This window comes from Lates calcarifer, linkage group LG24 (genome assembly GCF_001640805.2).
Source record: "Lates calcarifer isolate ASB-BC8 linkage group LG24, TLL_Latcal_v3, whole genome shotgun sequence".
Classification (NCBI taxonomy): Eukaryota; Metazoa; Chordata; class Actinopteri; family Centropomidae; genus Lates; species Lates calcarifer.
This window is the reverse complement of record NC_066856.1, coordinates 9,551,457-9,573,818: the sequence shown is the minus strand read 5'-3', so window position 1 is coordinate 9,573,818 and position 22,362 is coordinate 9,551,457. Positions and strand designations below refer to the sequence as shown.

The following is a 22,362-nucleotide window of genomic DNA, read 5'->3' as shown; positions in this document are numbered from 1 at the left end:
AAGTAAAAAGGAGTTAATTGATTCTACAAATGCGCACACCGAAAATTTCTGTGTCTCTTTTTTCAGGGTTGTCCCAGCCTCGGCCCCCGGAGCAGCAGTGCCCGTGCCTCTCCTACTCCTTGTTGTCCTCCTGTTTTGGATCACCAGCAGCAGCAGCAGCTCAGTGTGGCGAGGCCAGGAACGATGGGCCGGAAACTGGACCTGTCGGGCCTGACGGATGACGAGGCGGAGCACGTCTTGAAAGTGGTCCAGCGGGACATGAAGCTGCGAAAGAAGGAGGAGGAGAGGCTGAGGTGAGATGGGATTTTCCTGCCAGTGCTTTTCTAGTGTTTTTACACATTTGTCACATACATGGAAATTTGAGAGTAGATCTTAAGGAGGAGATGACATTCGCCTGTGAGCAGAAATGACCAAATATAGTGGTGTACAGCTGCCTCAGCTGACAGAGGCACCTACCATGTATTGCCAGGGTCGAAGGTTTAACTCTCTCTCCCACATGATCATATCATATAATGTTATTACTTAAAAATAATGTTTTAGATGGATTACCATGTTAATTGACAGTTCACTAACCCTACACCCAAAGAGTGATTGTCCATTAATAGCTGAGGAAATGGAACTAGGTACAACAGACCTGTTGAGCTTTAGATTTCTCCACATGCCAAAACAGTGTGCATGGGGCTGTGGTCCGAGTGATGCTGCATATGCACTATGTGAAAGTGGAAAGCTTGACAGGGGAAGAGCGCTCAGCAAATAGACAGTTGCAGGTGTCAGGCAAACTCAGAAAATAACAAAAGGCTACATCTGCACACCAGTCTTCATGGTAAATGTAACCATACTGCATTATCTGTTGGTGAAAAAGGATGGCTTGACTTGCAGGTGATTTATTTCATGCTTTTTAATGAACTAGTTTGGGCAACAATCCTGGTGATGAGTGTTTGTCTTGCCAGTCATTCTAGCAGCACATCCAGCAATGAGTATTATAGCATCTCTGTGCATTTGTAGTCAAGGTTTCAGTCCTGTCTGTAAATAGTTTATTTTATACTATGGGCTTTGGTTGCCATTTATAATCCACAATATTTTGTTTCTTTGTCAGCTTGTACTTGAATTCTTCTGTTGTGACATCTGAGTAAAAGATGGAGGCGTTTTAACAAAGCTACAATGGAGTTCGAGCTTCAGTTATTTCATGGTTTATGACCACAGAGTCTGAGGCTGTAAGGAGGAAGGTGCTTGTCTTGTGTTTTCAGCTTGTGGGTTGTCAGGTCTGTGGGGGTCAGTGTCACAGCTTCTTACGTAACATGTGATGAGTGCTGGTCCGTTCTTCCTCTTCACCTCCTGTCCCTCACTCCCTCCGTTCCACCCTCACCCGCCTCCGTGACAGCCAGTAGTCAGACGGGGAATCAGTTTGGTTGTGACAAGCCTCCGTGGAGGTTTGGCCATCAAATGTGTGGTCAGATCAGCTTTGTGATGTTTCAGCAGGACAACTGTGGGAAGTTTTAGTATTAAAGCTCCAGTGTATCTAATGTCACTACAAAATCCAAAATTTGTTGTTTTTTGTTGCTCCATTTCAAGTGTGGTTGTACTCTGTAATTTTGCATACAAGTATGCTCCACTGACTAGGGACCAGGCCCCAGCATCAGTTATTTTGTTGTGGAGAAAGACATCAAGTCTTTCTGCAGATTTGAATGGTAATCCTGAGTGGTTTTGTGTTCATGAGTGAATGCCATGAGTGAGGCTTCGAGCACTAAACATCTTAGCTGTACTCCGAGGAGCCTCGCAAACCAGAGAGCAGGCACTGGTCTGCGATGCTTAAAACTGAACTTATTTTCCCAGAATCAGTTTCAAGGCAGATTCCCAAATTACTGGGCTGTAAAATGCTCTCCTACCAAGCTGTCATGAATGATCAGAAATAAATATATGCCTCTCTGGCTGTTATTACTGCTGCTTTACTCGCAGAAAGATGAGCAAATTAATGTTGATGTAATCACAGGCAGATATTTATTAGACAGCAGTTCTTCATAAAAGCAATCATGCTCTTTATTTGCAGCCTTATTGAGTTATGACTTGTTAGATGTTTTAAAAGCAAAGTTTCTGAAGCAGATATTATATGGGAACTGAGCAAACTGATTATACAATTACACATCTGACCATAGAGATTTTATCCTTCCTGTTTTTGTTTTAATTTGTGTTTTTAGTGTTGCTGTTAGATTTTGTTTGTTTCATCAAGCATGGCCTCCTGGAAACCTAACTGATTGCTCTGTTCCCCTGTCATCTGTGTGTGTAATTTTTGAGTGATGGATAAAATAATCTATATCTAGCAACTGTAGCTATAAATTATTATTTCAAAATTGAATAATCGAAACAATTGCTTGATTATTTGATTAGTTGACGCACTTGGCAACAATTTTGATGACAAACTAATTCTTCTTATTATTTTTTTAAAGTAAAAATGCCAAATATTCGTTTGTCCCAGCTTCTCATATGTCAATAGTGAACTGAAAACTGGTTTGAGAATTTTTAGAGACCTAGACTGGTCATGACATACAGACAAATAAATAAATAAGATTTATTTGAAAGAGATTCACCTTCAGACAATGGAAACCTGCGATGGGCAATTTTCATTATTTTCTGACATTTTTACATGACCCAGTGAAGACTGGTATTCGTTCATCTGATGCTAATCATCATGTATGATCAGTGCACTAATAAGCTCAAGTGCATGAAACTGACTTGAAAATTTGAAGTAGTAACAAGTACTCTTTACTGCTAAATATTGTAAATATTTCATCTAAGGATAAGGACATGTACTTGGTCAGTTTCAGGCTCTGATGGACTATTTTGAATTGGGTTTTGCATCCATCACATTTTTCTACTGTATCTAATGAAAGGAAGAGTGTTTGTGTGATGGCCTTTGCTTATTTCTGTTTTATATAATGCAGCTAGTTAAGAGAGCTCAAAACAGAAAAAAAAATCATACCTCTCAGTGTATGCTGCCCAGCCGCAACCGGTCAGGTTACAGAAAGGGAGCAAAAACCCATTTGCCTTTCATATGAAATGTAAAGTACTTCACAGTTTACGAATAGGAATGTGAAAGCTTGTTTACAGCAGATGGAGGCTGAGTGTTTCAGCAGGTAGCTCTTTCCCTGTGAGTTTTTCTCTGCCACGCATGACTGACACTTGTTTTTCTTCCTTGAATGAAGTCAGCCCTGCAGAGTTGTAAATTACCCTGTTGAAGGATTCATGGGATAATTTATAAGCCTCAGCTGGCACTTTAAATGCTCCATTTTAATTTCCCCCCCATGCTGAATAATACAAAATGTTGAAACACTTAACTGATATTACCTTCTGTCTCATAAATACTGAACTGTAATAAATATGTAAATAAAATGATGCACAAAGCTATAAGCCTTGTTATGGACAAGCTAAGGTATTTCACCATAAGTTTTAATGTGGGCAACTGCAGCTTGTTTATTATGTCTCTGTACTTTAGTGTTTTTTATTACTATGTTCTTTATTATTATTATTATTTCAAACAGCGTAACAAATAAAAACATGCCCTTTGAAAGATCAACATTCTTCGATAAGAACATTTCTACATTAACAGGACAATACAGGTTTAAGGGCTTAATGTGGTGTTTTTACTTGACTTTCTTTTAGAGATTTGGATCATGCACGATTAGATTGTCAGACAATCTTCTTTGGCCAGTAGTGATAAGTTGTCTGATGTTGCTTTACTACAATATCGGAGTGCTTCAAATGCAGATTCTTTGACTCATTTTATTTTCTATCTTTGAATTTGACATTGAGTGTATCTTGTCACTTTTATGCTGATGACAGCCTGCTGTACTCTACCATGTACTCTGGCAAACCTGTTCAGTGGGAGAGTGTTAGTATCTGTGCTCCAATTAAAATAAATATTAAGGAAATAATCAAGGATGATTTTAAAAATAGTCAATTAAATATGCACTGCAAATGTTTGTTTTTGTTAGGCCCCAGAAATACATAAAATTAATTTTGCTGAGAAACATGTACACAAAAAAGAAGCATCTCAAAGGATACCCATAACTGCTAGTGGAGTTTAGAGCTGAGTTTTTTTTTTACCTTTAGTTCATTAGATTTTACAGACTGAAATGTTGTTTCTCTGGATCAGTTCTCTTCTGTTGCATTCTTTTGTCCTTGCTACTGTCCTGCATCTTTGATGTTTTCTCCTAATGGCCTTGACTATGAAGCTGTGTATAACTTTTTTGGAATATAAAAAGAAATCTTCTGTAACTTCTATTTGCACCCCGCTCCCTCTGCTACTGAAGGGTGAGAGTGTGATTCAGCCAATTAGAGAAGGTGAGCAGCTCAACCTCTGGCCTCCACCGCCTCGGTGGCCATCCAGCTGGAGAGACTCATTATGAAGCAGTGGGAGGCTCAGGGGAGAATAGGCGTGGGCCTACTTAACAAACAGCTCAAGCACTCCCAAGGGAAACGGACTGGGAAATGATTATAGATAGAAATAGCTATCCACCAGTGTCTCTGTGTGAGCGGTGACAAGATGGCTCGAGCTTCAGCTACTGGTAACTCTTAGGGGTAATTTGCTTTCAGTATTAGGAAGGATCCACTTTACACATGTGTCTGACAAGTCCTTGTATGGATAAGGCAATTACTGTACCTGTAATGCTCACTCCAAAACTCATTTCAGTTGTAGCTGTGACAAGTATATCCTTCATATGAAAGGCTCTGTATTTCCCCTGCTTCCCTGTGAGTGTTGAATAAGGCAAAAAAAAAAAAAAAAAAAAGATTTGGAAACCGAACAATGCTCCGTGGATAAGTCTTAATTATTTGTGAAGCTGTGGGCCGGTGCACTCGATAGTCATTCTTTCCCCATTGTAATCTCTCTCTCTTTCTTTGCATGGAGTAATTCCTGGCTCAAGAATGCAGCCCTGGCTCCCATAACAATTGTGCCGGATTATCAGAGGGTGATATTTTGCATCAGTGGTTTTAATTTGTCAGTAAAGTTGTGAATGTTTTGCAAATAAAAGTTTCAATGTTGTGTTCAGACAAGTGAGGCTGAGCAGTAACAACAAGCATCTTGTTATCAGACATCTTATTATTTGACTTTATAGCTTTAATCAAACCTTTTGCAGCCGTTTTATTGTCTCACTACAACAAGACTTACTTGTTGTACATAGTGTTTGAATCTGTGTGCTTTATTTATTCACCGGTGGATCTAATATGTCTCATGCATCCAAAGGCTTTAGCTTTTTTCTCTCTCTTTTTCTTTATGTCATTTGTGCTTTCCTTTTCCTTTAGCTCTGGTGAATTTGACAGGCAGCCAGGTACAAGGAGCAGGAGTCACACTGGGAGGCCAGGATCTTTCTGAAAGAAGGTGGCAGAGGATGTCACTCTGTCAGGGATGGAGCTGACCTCTATTTCCTCCTGTATTTATCCTCTTCTCTCTGTGAGGAGATGACACAAATACAGACACACATACGTGCAGAGCCAGCCTTATAGAAAGACGACAACTTCAAACAAATGTGCCATTTTTGAGCCAAGATGAAAGTCAGTCAGGTTCTGTTTGGCCCTAATGGCTCTTTATTCATCGTGATCAATAAATTGGTGTAATCTGATTTCAGAGCAGGAGCAGTCAGAGGATATTGCCCTTCGTTGCAGGACAGTCCCTTTTGGCTGCTGTGCTGCCATCTCCTCTATTAAAGCAGCACTAAATGGGGACAGATCAACCTCTACTTTCAGGCCTGAGGTCATGTCAGCTGTGTCATGTCCTTTTGTAGTGTCTGCTCAGATTTCAGGTTAGGGCTTCATTTATCAAACATTCCTTCTCCAAATACAGTCAGCTGCAGAATATAATAGTCTATGTATCAGCTTGATGATGTGTTTCTTTAGTAAGGCCGGTTTCTCAGACTAGTGAACTTACGACCCCAGCAAAATCCAGAAATCATGTAACTTGTCTAGCGCAACCTCATGTGTGGTTGAATGGCTTCATTGTCTTAAACAGACATGTATTATTTCTTTCTCCTCTGTGTCTAAGGTGTTTATTCAGTGCCATAATCCAGTGTTTGGTGCTATGTTAACATGTGATGTCCTTTCACATGAAACAGCCCAGAGCTGCAGGGATATAATGTGTGGCCGCACATGCACAGGAGACTTAACAATAAAACAGCTTTACGTGGCTAATCGCCTCACCTCCCTCCATCTTTAGAATGAATGTATTTTTATGTAGGGGCCAGGAAAGCTGGTCTGGATGGAGTTAATTTCAGTTTCCCTGTCGTCGTGGCAGTTGTGTTCTCTTGGCTGCGTTTTTGGTGGGGATTAGCTGTATTATGTTATTGGTGTGAGTCATGTTGATGCGGATTGTTTTTGATGTGGAAGTGCTGTGTATGTACACACTGATCTCATCAGCACTACGTGTGTGTTTGTGCACAGTGAGCAGGAAGGACAGATCTTTCTGACCTTTTTTTCTGTAGCCACATTGACAGGTGTATTACCAGTATAGTTTTGTGAGTCATCACATTTCACGGTCTGCCAGGAATAACATCATAACTGATACAGTACCCATTTACTTTTGCAGTGATGAGTTTGAACTGTTTACAACTTCTAGGCTAATTTTTCCTTATTTTTTGATCTTGTCATCATCATAACCTTGTCTTGTTTTTTTTGTTTTTTTTAGACTTTTGTGTCATAAAAAGAGGAAAACCCCAGAAAGTGTTTCATGTGAGGACCCCCCTTTTTTCTTACAATACATTCATAAAGTATTGACTTCTGGATATGCCAGTACAGCTACAGTCAGAACACATTTTTTTTATTATTTTGGTGCTGCTGTATATTTGTTGTGGCTGGTGTTTTAATAATGTCATCCTCTCCTATGAGACATGACTGAGTTTTCTATTGGACACGAAGGCGAGCAGATTTATAAAGGTCAAAGTGTAAATAACGTGCAATCGGAAATGCTTATTTCAAGTTGTTAGCAAGGTTTTAATAAAATATTGAAATGACACTGACATTTCAAATGATAAAATAAGCACCACCCTCGCTCTACTTCCTTTGCTGTTTTGCAAGGAGGTTTTGAAAGCATATGGAAACAGACTGAATTTCCTTACTGACTTCTGATCAGCGTGGTTATGCTTTAATTTGCTGTGTTCAGGGCTGTTGAGGTGATCTGTACAGCTGCCACAGACTCTGTAATTTCTAATTAGTTTTTAATATGGCCCTTAGTAGATGATATTTAATATAATCAAACTTAATTAGCAGACAGAAATATAGCCCCCCTGACCACGGCAATTATACATGGACATGCTTACGCATACTGTGTTCAGTCTCTCTGTTGCAGTCTTACTCTCTCACTCACACACACACACACATTTATCAGAGGTGCAGTGGCTCTTTCTAAAAATGTATTTCTTACAGGAAAGAGCTAAACATTGTACCTCTAAAAATTAGAGGGGGCAAATATATTTTTTTAATCCATGTATGAAATATATACCAATCAGTATTGGTCTCCTTCGTGTTGCCAAAACAGCTCTGACGGGCGTGGACACAGAACCTCTGGGGGGGTGTCCTGTGGTGTCTGCCACCAGGACACTGGCAGTGGGTTCTTTGGGTCCTTTGGGTTGCAGTGTGGGGCCTCCAGTGGATCTGACAGGATCAAAGGTTTCCCAGCAGAACATTGTGGTGTAATGCGATGATCACTGTTTTTCATCAAGTTGTGGCTGATCAGTGTAGATAGATAGATAGATAGAGAGATTAGATTAGATTAAAGCTGGTAACTGGTGTTGTGGCTGATCAGTTTAGCAGTGCAATAAAGTGTGAGTAAACTAGACCTCTGGAGTGTTGGGGTAATATGTCTGATTTAATACTTACTTCAGCAGCATTGTTTATGTTGCAAATTGAGTTTCTACTTTATAGCCAACGTAATCCAATTCAAGATGCATTTTTACATAATTTATGCTAGCATAATATATGTAGATTTATCATATTAAATCTAACACTAGCACTGTTTTTGTTTTGTGGGGAGTCTGTACAACTGCACCAGGCTTGCCAGTTTTGGATAATTTGTCACACAAAACACTTTTACTTGAGCATCAAAAGAAGTCTGGCGCTCAAAATTCCTAAAAAGAAATGTATGCAATGATGTGAAGACCGTGTGTGCCTGTGAGTTACCAGACTCTCCTGGGCTAGGTGTCCTAAACATACGGCGCTTTACGGTGTCTGATGGAGGAAGATTCTGATTTCCCCTGAGTGTTACAAATCAGCAACTGCGCAGCGCCCGCCGTCCTCCAGAGCTGCTGAGCCCACGGGATTGGCTGATGAGATAGTGAAAAATAATCCACCCCAGCTACTTGTGGCACACTCACTTTCATAGTTCATATGCTGACTGAATAGATAGGTTTCTCCTCAGTAACCTTGCCGGCATGAATGTGTACGTCTATGTGTGTGCGTTTGCGTGTGAGCGTCAACAAGTGGCATTTTAGTCTTTGCTCACTGAGGGTCAAATGGAGGTGAATGGATCACTGCTCAGCCTTGTCTGCCTTTAGATGAACCTGTATACATTTCCACCTAGATAAACTCTGGAGTTATCGGCAGGAAGACTATAAGACAGACTCAGAGCAATCATCTGAGCTGTTACTTTTATATTTGTTCAGATCTGCAGTGATTACTTCTGCTGCCGGCCAAATGTCAAGTGCTGTTTTGAGTCAGAGGAAAATAGTCTGTTGCAACAGGAAGATGGTGTTATCTCACTCCCTGCCTCCAGAATCTATCTTGTTTTCTAGTTTTGTGATTTTCTCATCTATTTTATCACAACATCTGTTCTTTCCTCTCCATTTTCCATTTAGTTGTCACATCTTACTTCTGTAGATCCTCATTAGCAGTACCCAGGTTGTGTTGAGATTGAGGTCAGTATTGGATGAGCTGCCCCTCCGTCCAGAGGGAGTAAGTGATGTTTGGCAAGACAGCGGGGAGACTTTCCTCTGTCTGAATAATGGCCACAGTTTTTTCACACGGTCTGGCTCTTCATTACACCCAGGCCAAGAGACACACGACTCATTTACCTCCCAAAAAGCCGCTCATTCATCCCACTGGTCTTATCTCCCGCACAATATTGAGGTGATTGGTCTTCACCAGCCATGTTAACTTCAGGGGCGTTTCGCAGCAAGGCATGGTTCAAGTGCTCAGACACAGTCAGTTACCCACAGTGGGACTGTCTTTATGGGAGTTCTGAATGAGAGAAAATGAAGGCTCCTCTGTGGGATTACAGCGTGAGGAGGGAGACAGACAGTACACTCCGTACAAGGTGCAAACTGGCTCATTATAGAAAATGAATCCTCCTCTTCCTTTTGTATAACCCAGTGCCACTGCGATGTTCTTTAAACCTCTCTGTATTCATCTAATGTCCTGTCTCTGTTCCAGTTGTCTTGTTCCTCCTCTGAGGTGTGTTTTCTGCCATCATTCATTCCAAGCATTTCAATATGGTGTCTGACACTGAATGGTAATGCTGAAGAGGGGGGTCTTTTGTGGGGAAGGAGAAAGTGGAAAGATTTTACATATAGCTGTGTCAAGCTTTTTCAGATATTTCATTATTAGCATATAGCCTGTAGAAAAAATTAGTTCTTTCATATATTGCTCTCACTTTTTTATTTCATTTTTCTTCAGAGACTGAGTAAAAAATCTCAGTGTAAGCAATAACTGCATATAATGAAAATGTATAATGTGTAATGACAATAGAAAGTTGTAATTTTATAGTTTAACTCTCAGCTTTTAAAATATATTTTGGGTATTACCTCTAGTAGAACAAAGATTTTAGAGCTGAATGATCAGTCAGTCTGCTGAAATTGAATATCTGTCACAGACTAGGATTTATTTGTAAATTTGTTTATCTAACCACTAGCAGCCACCTTGTGAATGGTAATGAGAATGCAAAGAAAGGATAAAGAATTTACCCTTCCCAGTTAAATGTACTTTACTTTTGAAATATGTGTTACATTGAAGTGTGCTGCAGATTTCAAAAGATTAAGAGGTGTTGTCCTTACTAACAGGGCTTACTAGCATGCCTCAGTTTGTTGACCAGTTAACTAGAAAATGTGTAATTCCCTGTTGAAGACTCTTGAACTAAGCATTACATCTGCTGAGGCTTGTTGGCAGCAATCTGTTTACATCATATCACATCATTGATGACAGAGCAGCAGAGAGACTCTGCAAAATGGTAGTGTTAGTAATATGCTCTGTATTTTGCACACATACACACACACACACACACACACACACACACACACACAATTAAATTAGTGTTGAGCTCTCCCTATAGTCCTGTGCTTCATCCACTGAATTAGATGGGGATCTCCCTCTGCTCCAGCATCTTTGACCCCAAACCTCAAGAGCTTTAATTTATGAGATGGCCCTACATACTCTATAAGACAGAGGGGCTCACATATAACATTGATTGTGGAGTTTATGGTGACGTTGGCTAGTTAGCAGTGGTTGTGAGAGGGCCAACAGATGAGTGCTGAGGGTGGGGCAGGGGAATGTTGTGCCTCATGTTTATTTAGGCCTGCCTCAGGTTTATTTTTAACAGTCATTGATACTCATTTTCTCTTTGTGTGTGTGTGTGTGTGTGTATTTGTTTGTCTGTGTGTGTATACTCAATTTTGTTACCTCTTTGATACCTTATATAGAATAAACACTGACCTTGTCTGGATCAGTAGTCCTCAGGGGGACCGAAGCCTCTCCCTAATGAGGCAGAACCTCACTTTTGAGGCCCTGGTTATGGTTAGGAGTAAGGGAATTGATGTTGGATTTAAGTTAGTGTTAGGCATTAATTCATTATGGCGCCGTAGGTACTGCGTAGATGACTGTGACTGCAATTTCTTTTTCTTTTTTCTGTCTTCTCTCTCTGTTTGTCTTCCCATGTCCCTCTTCCACTTACTCCTCCATTTGTCACAAAGTAGAAAAGTGTATCATCTGTTTGTTTCAGTCAATATTGTCATGGCAGCAGTGTATGTTTTTGCACAGTATTTGTACCGTATCTGTCAGCTGCCACTCCCCTCCCCTCTGCATTCGCAAGGCGTGATAATGGGCTTATGCAGCTAATATGCTCATATGACTTTGGCGAGCACAATGGGCTCTCCCTTACAGAAAGAACCACATAAAACACATCCAGTTAAAACAAAGCCACTTGATTTTCTCACACTCATAAGGATTATGGACTATACTTAAATCACCTCTTAAAACGCCTTTATGATTTAGTCTTGCTTTTATGTACAGTTATGGCTTTTGATCCTGCTCCACTTAAAACTGGTCTTGCTTCTTTTTATGTTTTCTTTAATACGATTTTTAATTTTATGCATCTCGTTATTCCTGTTTCATTTTATGCTCTTTTCTTTTGCTTGTGCTTATTTTTAGCTCCTTGTGTGTTTCACAGTTCTAGTTTTTATAAGCCGCCACGTAAAGCCCTTTATTAGAGGTACTTTTAGATTAGAAATGCTATATTTAAATTTGTTCTTATGATCATGCCACTTATGTTAATAATGAGAATTATTTGTTTTGTAGTTTTATTATAAATCTCTTAAATACATTCACTACAAAATAATGGACTCCTTTAACTGCACATTTTAGAGCACATGTAACAGAGACCATTTAGTTGCATCACTCCCTTTTAAGCCCACTGAAGAGCTGGCTGTCTCTCCTCTGTGCTCTTACCCATGATGCCATGCACTCATCAAACTGTGGCTTCGCAGTGTGATGTTTGATATGACAGAACTCAGAAAACGTAATGAGTCTCTTGGTATTTGTTGACTCTTCAAACGTGTGTGTGTGTGTGTGTGTGTGTGTGTGTGTGTGTGTGTGTGTGTGTGTGCGCGCGCACTCATGTTTGTGAAAATGTATAGTAACTCCAATTTTCTTGGAGCCCGGCTGAAACAGTCCCTGTAAACAACTCTCCCTACACTTCTCATGACCTTTCAACCACAATCAGAATAAATACAGAGAAGGACATACCAGATCATTGCTACCTCCAGTTTATCCAAATTAAAGATGTCTAAAGTAAAGTGTTATTGTTAGAAACTTCACTAACCACTGTCTTGCCCTCTAATCAAAGTAAAAATCCCTTAAACGTCAAGAAATGTTACCTGAAAAATCCAGAAATATAGATTTAGAGATTTTTTATTTATATAAACAATCATATTTGACACATTTATGACATTTAGTAAACAAGAACTTCATTAACATATGGTAAACAACATGCATTTTGACTTCTGTTGGCCAGACATGTATGAGGACTTTATCCATGACTTGTAATCAAAACAACCCAATAATGACAGTATAAAGTCGTCCAAAGCATCTACATCACCACCATTAATCACTACTGTGGTCTGAGGTGAGAGGAGCAGGCGCCGACCTTGATCGTATAATATGATGTGTTAAGACACGTGTCAGTCAAGATTGTCTCATTAATTAAGCATTCTTTAGATTAATTTATTGACTTTGTATTTCAAGAGAGAAGTTTAGAGGGGGAATGAGGTTTCCTTTCAAATTTCATTCTGCTTGAAGGTGGTAATTTAAACCCTCTGAAATCTGTTCAAATTAATGCTTTAAACCTTCACTGCAATTACATTCTGTTTGTTTGAATACCTGTAATTTCTCTGGACATGCTCCGCCACGTGAATTAAATCAAACAAGGCTCCCTCACTCTCTATTGTTTCATCATTTTGGGGGTGCCACTCTACCACCGGTGGCTATTTTTCAAGTAGTGTGTGTTTCCCAGGGGAACCATTGCTGGTAGAGTGACTGGTTTCTGGAAATTATGAGTCACAGCTGGTGCTGCGGTTGGCTCGCCCTCCTCTGTTTTAATGACTGCAGGAGTCGTGTGTTCTGATAAAACAGCTCTGGTAATAAACCAGCAAGCTAAACACAGATCCTCCTTTTTCAAGTGTTTGCCGATGGTGGATTGTTGGAATTCAGTTTGTTGCAGATTCTAGAAGCTTTAACCTTTACCCCAGATTACTTGCTGTGAAGTATGCAAACAAAACACTTTATCTGATCAATCTATTTAGAGCTTATAGAAAATATTAAATGGGGAATCAACAATTAGATTGGTTTTATTTTGAAGGAAAGAATTTTTACCAAGTAACTACATACAGCATTTAATTGTTAAAGCGACACTCCATCAATTTTACATGTGACAGTCCCCTCACTAATCATGGGGAGTTCTACAGAGTTAGAAACACCTGGTTTCAGTTGTGTTGCTGGTAGCAACCTCTACTGGCACGGCTCCAGAGCAGTTACACTTTAACTGGTATTGTTAGTGACATCCATCGTTTTGTTAGACCTGCGACCAAGCAAATATTGACAGGCATCTTTTATCTACTCCCCAAATGACATTTGGGAGTAGGTATTCTTTTATCATAGCTACTGTTATTACTGCACTTTTTCTTTTGGTTTACTGCTAACCAAGCTATCCATTATAGTAGCATCAGATGCTAACGTGTTGCTAATACAGCACTGTATACTGATTGGGCACATTAAACATTAAAACTACTGACAGGGGGCGTGAATAACATTGATCATCTAGTTACAATACAATGTTCTGCTGGGAAACCAGACACCACACACCCAGAGGTCCTGTGTCTGTCCCCTGGCAGGTCAGAGCTGTTTTGGTGGCATGAGAGAGACCTACGCAATTTTAGGCAGGTGGTTTCAGTGTTGTGGCTAATCAGTATCAGTGACTGTTAACTTGAAGCTGGGCTTACTGTTCCTATTATTCCTTGCTCTCTCTTTTTTTGCTGCCTAACTACGTGCAGAAGAAAAACTGTTTTATATACTGATGTTGTGGAGACACCATTAAATTGCATTATGGGTAGTGTACTGTATAATTTTGGAGCTTATAAAACAAGATCATTCATCAATCTGTGTCTCACAAGGCCTCATACTTCAGGGAGGTAAAATGCTAAATCATTGTGTTCACCAGTGCTCTTTTAAGACTAAACACAAATCTAGCGGCTCTTGTGGGTGCTTCTGTACAGTTCGACTTGCGCTGTTATTGAGATAATTTTACATGGTATTCCCTGCTTTGAGATCTAAGGAGAATAGGATTTCAACCTGCTCGATGTCATTTATGCTGCTAAATCTAATCAGAAATTCTCTGTCCTATTAAATCCTGCTCATAATATTTGGGCACATTCTTTCATTCACCTGCAAATCCAATGTAATGTATGTGCTTGTAGCAGTCAACTGCAAAATATAGACATTCTCTTTGCTTCTCCACTCTCCTCTCTGTCTGAAACTGTCACTTGAGGACAGGAGATAAGCTACAGCAGAAATGTGAAGTCTGTCTGTGATGTGTGGTTTGTTGAGGAGAATGTGGCGACTGCAAGGACGGGCAGGAGGAGGGGTAGATGGTTAAGAGTCGGGGTGAGGAGGTGGGGGGGTTAGAGAGAGGACGGACAGGAGACAGGAGGGAAGACAAACTGTTGGAGGATGTTTTTCATCCGCCCTTGATGAGACACAGGAGATGCAGATGCTGCGAGCTCTGCCCCATTAGCTGAGGCTGCCGCTGGTTTGTTCCAGCAGCTGCCGTGCGTTTGTATGAGAGATTTTCGCTTTATATATATGTGTATGTGTGTTTGCATTAGGCACATGTGTATTTGTATCAAGCATCTTTTAAGGGCTAAGGGAGATATATATGGATTTATCTTCAGCTTGATATCAAAATGAAGACGTATGGTGCAGCATTTATCTCTAACTATGATTAAGTGCACAGACTGAAGGCCTTTTCTGAAAGCATATTGCATTAAATACAGGTGCCACTGTGTTATCATGCGCCTTGGCATACTTGTGGTGATTGATTATGGAGCACTGATTAGGACTCACACTTCCTGCAGTGTAATTGATTGAGATTGTATTTTAGGGATGCAGCTCTTGTGGCCCAGTTGAAAGACAGAGCGTCTGCTATCTTCCTCTGCTTTCATAATCCACCCAGTCGTGTCTTCTCCTCCCAAACAGCAACTCAGTTTTTTTGGAGGCAACCAGATATAACCATGTGGGGAGATACCACTATAACAAGCATCGCCGAAACAAAGCCTTATAGCTTAGGCCACTCCTGTCAGAGGAACAATGGCAGTAGAGGAGCTCCATGCTGTGATGGAGCACCACGCTTGCCTCCAATTACTCACTGAGTCAGTCACAGCTGATTAAAAAACTCAAACTGTAGCTGGGCTTCTTTTGTGACAACTCTGTGTCAATGACATCATTGCATGCTTTTGGTTTTGTCACCTGGTCGCTGTGCTTTTTCTCGTTCCCCCTGCACCTCTACAAGCAACTTTCACTCTCTCTCTCTTTCCATTCCTCTTTTTGATGATGGTGGTTTTGGCAGGACTGCTAATACCATCCCCTGACATATATATCCATTTTTTACAAGCTGAGTACCCTGTGTTGAAGCCGGTCCAATACCTCTCGCTCTCACCTCCTCTAGTCCATCACTCCCCTTGTAATGTTCAGCCATCGTAAACACTTGGGGCTCTGCAGTATATCATAACGTGTGTGGATTGAGCCTGGGGTGCACTGCTCATCTCCTGCTGCACATTAGTTCAGTGCTGGATCCCCGCAAAACTCCACATCTGCAATTACAGTTGTGGTCAGGTGAAGGAAAGCAGTGGTGTAGTCGACGACATCTGGAGACATGTTGACTACATTTGCAGACTTCTCTTTGTCATTTAGGGAAGCCCAACATTCATCTTTAATTGCAATTAAATATATAGAAAGCCTGAATTTATTATTATTACTGTTATTATTACAGTGAGGTGGTGTAGGGTGCACAGGAGTCAAACTGACTCTATGGATTCTCTCTGTGATTGGATGCTGATTGTGTTTTATGACTGTGTCCTCTGTACTGAGCACAGCTGCACTGCTCAGTTGCCAGGTTGTGAGAAGCTAACCCAAATATGTTAATGGGGGCTCTGCCACCACTCTTCGAGGGGGTTGCCAGGCGTGACCGCGAGCTGGATTGTGAAAATAAAATGGCAGAGAATATGTTCTGCAAGTGGGTTTATGATCTTAAAAAAAATGTAATAATAGCATACAGTTCAGTGAGTAAGTATTCAGACAATCTTGTTTTGTCTCTGACTCCTGCGCATTGGACCTGAAAGGAAACAATGATTCTGGGTGTAAAGTGCTGACTCTCAGTTTTATTTTGAGGCAGTTTACATCTGCATCCTGTGAACCATAAATAAATTGTAGCCCCTTAGGTGTGTGTGTGTGTGTGTGTGTGTGTGTGTGTGTGTGTATATATATATATATACATATATATATACACACACATATACATACACATATACATACACACACATACACACACACACACACACACACACACACCTCCTAAGGGTATAAAGCACTGTGAGTCCCGCTGTTCACTCTATATAAATGTGACCACAACCAAACACCCTTAAAGCTAAAAGTCAGCACTTTAAAGCCATTGTTTCTTCTGAAATCCAGAGTGCTGGAGTGCAGCCAAAACAATGAAAAACATATCACTGTCTTAATACTTACAGACTCTGCTGTTGGCAGTGTGGTACTCAGCCAAAAGTTGCCTATTTATGTCTAACAATACATTTTCCCCTCATTTTTAAAGTTTCCTTGATTATGGAACAGCGAGTAGGAAAGTAAAATTCCCCTAAACCATTTGAAATGCACTCCTCAAACCCTCTCATCTGTGTGCAGTCTTGGAAAATGACCTTCTCTGCTGGGCCCATAGAGAGCACTGTTGCCCATGTTGTCAGGACTGGACTGGGCTGTACTGTTTACACATGGTTGCACTTTGTTCGTCCCACTGGCTGACCACAGGCCTCAGACCAGACTGAGTGACACACAACACTTCTGCCAGTCTCTTTTTAAACCACAGCCTCAAATCAGATTTTTTTTAAAACAACTATATTCAGGCCTAATGCAGTCCAAGTCTGTCCTGCTTTGTTGCTAAAAAAGAAAATGCTGTCAAAACAGTTTTTCAAATGTTCAGTTATATAAGAAAACATTGATAGTGGTTTATGTTTGAAGTGCAGTGAAAAAAGAGTTATAGTTTTTGCTGATTGAGATAATCTCTTTTATTACCTCCTTGAGATGAAAAGGTCCAATACCTAATGTGTCATTTGAGCCCTTAAAAAATCCTCTTTGAGAGAACTGTTTCTAGTTAGTAGCAACATTTTACTATATTGTCTATTAATTACTGTCTTTAATGGATTCTTCTCTGCTTTTAGTGCCCTCCTCTGGAGTCAGGTGTCATTACACTGTTTTTCTCAACTCTGCTTAATTAGCTTGATGTTTATTCATGTGGGGTTATTGGGTTAATTTTGTGATTATACTGTTATACTGGAAAGCCAGCTATACTACCCATGCTGTATGAAAATTGAAGGATGACTTCTGTATTTGTATGTTGTCATTAAGCTTCACTGGGGGCTTTAAAAACATATTTATTGGGAATTTAAACTGCGATGTCACCCTAAAAAGTAGAATAATTCTCTTTGTAATGCTTGAGCACACTCATGTTTTGATGTGTGTATGTGTGAGTGTGTTTACGGAGTAACACAGAAGCTTCTGGTGGATAATGCCTCCTTAGTTTCATTTCCGGGGGCCCTCTGAGGATAGACAGATACACACACGCACACACACACACACACACACACACACACACACACACACACACACACACATACAAACACGCTGTTTCAGGGATACATTTCTAAAATCAAATAAGCTCTGGGTTTCTTGTGGTTGCATGCAGGTTTTGATCATGTCTGTTTGGAGTTTGAGTCTATGGTTGTGTGTTTTTCTTGCTCAAAGCAGACAACAGACAGATTTGTAAATCTGAGAAGAATCTCGGTTTTGCTTTGGAAAGATTAAATTAGAAATTCTCTTATAGGGCTAACACTAACACATTAAAGCATTTCAATCCCATTTCAGTGCAAAGACAAACTCTAGTGGACATCCAGTCAAACTTGACCATGTTTTCACTTGCAGCGAGCTATCAGAGTACAGACAGGCTGTTTGGTTTGCTCAAACACAAATAGGCAGTGAATCGTATCTTTGAGCCGTACAGGATGATTGTAATAATTAGCAGGGCAGAAAGAAGACACCCATATAACATAGCTCCAGACGACAGCGTAGCTCGAAATAGCCAGTCATTGCCTGAGTACTTGAGCAGGCAGCACACCGCAGAAAGAGTTGACAGAGGAAGAGAGCAGGGAGAGGATGTGGGTGAGGAGGAGTGGTGGCGGAGGAGGAGGAGAGCAATAATTAGCTGAGCTTGTCATTCTAGTGATTAAACACTGATTTAGAAGCTCGCTCAGTGGGTGCGTGAAGTTAAATTGGCTGAGCTGATGTTAGCGGTGATGTGACATGTGAGGCCTGGGTCACTGCACTGCAATGCAGCAGGACTCCCTCCATGTAGGTCTCACTGGTGTTTGTTTATGCGCCAGGAGTGATGTGAACACACCAGATGAGTTCACTTCTGAACACCGGGCCCTGTGGTGCTGCCGCTTTTTGCATTGTTTTTATGAGAAGCGATGCTTTACCTCAGTTTTATATGATGGTAAACGATTTTCATTAACGCTGCTGAAGGAGCTTGTTGTTTTTCTGTGTTAGCTTCAAAATGAAAGATGAATTTGCTGCACTGCTGTAATAAGTGTATGTGTTCATACCTTCAGGCTAAACGCTCCAATAAGTAATGTGCCTATGTGCTTTGATGTTTTCTGTGAACAATAAGTAATAATAGCCCTCTCTACAGATACCCAACCTTGTCTGACATAAAAAAAAAAACCTCATTGCTCTCTCTCATAATCAGATTAATAACCACTGGCATTTTATTTTAACTTCTTTTTTCTCTACACACTGTATCCTTGAATAAATGTACAGCTTTGAAACAAGAACCTTTATTCGTACTGATCACAGCTGCATTGATGAATATTACAAGAGGGCAATAAATCAAGTCTTGTCCTTGTTTTCTCTTACAGGGATGTTTAATTTCTTCCTAATTGCAAGAATATTTTTATTTTTAATGCTTTTATTTTATACATTGCTCTCCCCCAGATAAACTACAGGATTAGTGTTTAGTTTAGATGAATGCTGAAGCAAACATTGTTCTGGCATGCTGGTGCATTTAGGAACCATGCACTGCCATACGCACCAGGTACATCTATCCTCTATAGTCTGTTAGGGTTTGTTGTTGTAGGCAGCACAGTATCACTAATGGCAGATTTAGCTATTTAATGAGAAACCCAGTGCATTCAGCAAGCCTCCTGAGACATCATTTATGATTAATTCCCATGAAAACCAAAATGATACCCACAAAAATAAATAGCAGATGCAAGTGGGAGGGATGGATTTTAACATCCTCTGACTCAAAGAGCAGGGGATGTTGTGGTTTTGGTTACTAGTTAGAAAAGCTTAAATCTGAACTAATCCATATTTTTATTAACCATGGTTCAAATGATCATGTGTGTTGTGAAATGGGTCACTCATTATGACAGACCCACAGATAATTATCACCTTACTGCATCCCCTAAACATCATGAAGCATTTTAGTGTCTTTCAGTTCATTTTGGTTTCATAGTCCAAGTTAAGTCTCACTGCTCCTACCTGTTTGTTTATTGCCGTAGTGGGCTGTTTGTAGCTTAGCGTAAGCTTAGCTAAGAGTTATTGAGTAGCCACAAACACAACTCCAAATGAATGTTAATGTTGTTCTAACATGTTCTTTACAACACCTTTACAGATGATAGTATGTCAATTAAAGCTTGTTCTGAAGTCAACTTTAAATTTGATTGTAAAGCAGTTCTTTTCCTCCTTGGTTGTTTTAAAGCCATTTCAAAAGTTGATATCGGTGTTGGAAATGTCGACAAGGCATGAGAGTTTTAACAGCAACAGTTTCATGGAAGCATAGATGTTAGCACAGCTTTAGATGAGCCGAAGGTATCTGAAAATGCCTGTTTCTCCCAGAGACCCAAGCAAAAGGAGAGGTTGCATGTTTCCATAGACATTACTTTTTTTCCTCCAGTCAGCAGGTTTCAGACATTGATTGTGTCTTGCAGGCTGGTTAATGCAATTAGTTATTCATTCAGCAGTGACACTTATTCTACACTTCTAAGACATGAATCATTAACAAACAATATTGCTTGTTGACACGTAAGTATTAAATAGGATCAGAATCTGTAAAAATCTGTAAGAATCTGTGTGTTTTTCTTTTCATTTAAAACATGATTTACCTCTGGCGGAGCCCTGGGCTCTGTACAGCAGAGGCTTGGACATTATTTAATAAATTATGAATCATGGTCTTGTTTCTGGTTAGTCTCTACATGACATGAAGACTGAAGTTGTAATTTTATTGCGCCTGTTCCCAAGGTAACACCGAGCACAGTTACATTCTCCACCTGAAGGAAATCTTGCTGTGGAGGCTCAGATAGCTGGGCTGTACTGAATTTATGGCCCCACTTTGTATTAGCGACACTTTATTATCCTAACGTGCCCTACCCGGTGTTGTAGCAGCCAATAATTATTCTCGCTTCAGCCCCCACTCCACCCAGTTCTAGTTGGATATATTTATGAAGTCATTTTAATAAGAAACTTGCTTTACAGAACTTTCAAGTGATTTACAGAACAGTCAAGGGCATAACAAACACGAGAAAACAAACTTTGTGCAGTTGAAAACACGATGCTAACTGCAGCACTGTGTACAAATAAAATGCATAATGAAGTTATCCATCCACTCTAATCGACTCATGACAGTCCAACATTTGTCCACTCTCTCTGCCCTTCCTCTTCACCTCTCTCCTTCCTTATCTCTCTTTTGCACCTGTTGTAATCCATGTTGTCCTCTGAAATCATTTCCCTATATTACAGTCATATTTCATGACCTCAGTTTGGGCTAACTGCTGATACTTTATTGTTTTGTGCTCACTAGTAGCTGCAGTGGCAACAAATTTTGTTTACCACAAGTTCCTCTGGGCCTCACAAAATCCTTCCGTACCTCTATAGTGGCTTGCATTATGATAAGCTATGTTATAACCTTTATTGCAGCCTTGGGGTATGTAAGCTGCAGTACAGTATAATGTTATAGGTTTATTGATACTTTGTCACAATGTCAAGGAGTTGTGATATGTTTCTTGCAAACGTCTGCAGGCATATAAGTGTTCCTACATGTAAATATTGAAGGAATAATTTGACATTTTAACATTTATTGCCAAGAGTTAGATGAGAAGATTGATACCACTCTTATTTCTGTGTGGTAAATATGAAGCTATGCTATTGCCAACACCCGGCTAGTTTAGCTTAGCACAAAGACAAAGTAACAACACCTATTTAGTTACAACACTCAATTAACTCTCAACAATGAAGTGAATAAAATGTCAAATAAAATGTGTTTTAATTTTTTTTACTATCAATCCAATAAACACAACTGTTTGCACTTCAGCAATGCCCCTCGTTGGCTTGGTAGGAAGCACAGCATAAATTTGGACTTCACAGTTTGGTGTAGAGGTGTGAGGGGTGTGAGGGCTCAGAGGTGACAGGAGAGAGGGTTACGGAGGCTATTAGGCCTGTAGCTCTGTGTGAATCGAACTGTGTGGGACACAAGTGTAGCTACAGTAGCAGCAGGATGCAGCAGTGATTCATAGAGTAATAACAGCCCACCACTGTGCAGAGTTTCAGGCCTACAGAGCGATTGTGTGTAGGACTGTGTGTGTGTGTGTGTGGAAAAAAAACATGAGACAGAATGAAAATGATATTGAGGGAGGAATACAGAGAGGTCAGATCGGAAATGAGGGGAAAATCCTAAATACATTAGTGCAAGAGCAGAGCTGGGAGAAAATCCAAGTGTGTGTGTGTGTGTGTATGTGTGTCTGTCTGTCTGTGTGTGTGTGTGTGTGAGAGAGAGAGAGAGTTTTTAGAGCATGCTCCTTAATTACCCTCACTTCATCTCCAACTCTTACCTATGCCACCTTGTCAGTCATTTCCTGTTGCCATAACGACAATGGTGCCTGCTAATGAGATTGGCTTCGTTTTCGTGTGTCAGGAGATTCAGGATTAAGATTCATCAGCATGGCCGACACGTATGAAGGCATCACCACAGTGACATGATGAACTGCTTTTTCCCATTATTGCATTACCAGTCCAAATGAAGACTGCCTGCCCTGCGTCACATACACTGCATTTATAACCGTGATTATCTCAAAGAATGGACACACTATCCTCCAGATATTGGATGTGGAATTTTGCAGAAATTACTCGTTGAAATTGAAATCTCTGTCTTCTCGTCAGCCTGAAATTATACTCGACATGCTCATACCCAGTAAGGTATCATTACGCAGCAGCTAAGCTTGTCTT

At 40.3% G+C, this 22,362-nt stretch overlaps 1 protein-coding gene across 4 annotated transcripts in view; it reads left to right on the top strand.

The window, feature by feature from the left end:
- Positions 1-22,362, top strand: part of myripb (myosin VIIA and Rab interacting protein b) — a 128,337-nt gene that overhangs the window by 31,172 nt on the left and 74,803 nt on the right. For all 4 annotated transcript variants that reach the window (XM_051066591.1, XM_018693120.2, XM_018693119.2 and 1 more), the window contains exon 2: positions 67-293. In XM_051066591.1, the coding sequence (XP_050922548.1) occupies positions 184-293 (110 nt within the window). In that variant the 5' untranslated portion in view covers positions 67-183. The remainder of the gene's footprint in view (positions 1-66; positions 294-22,362) is intronic.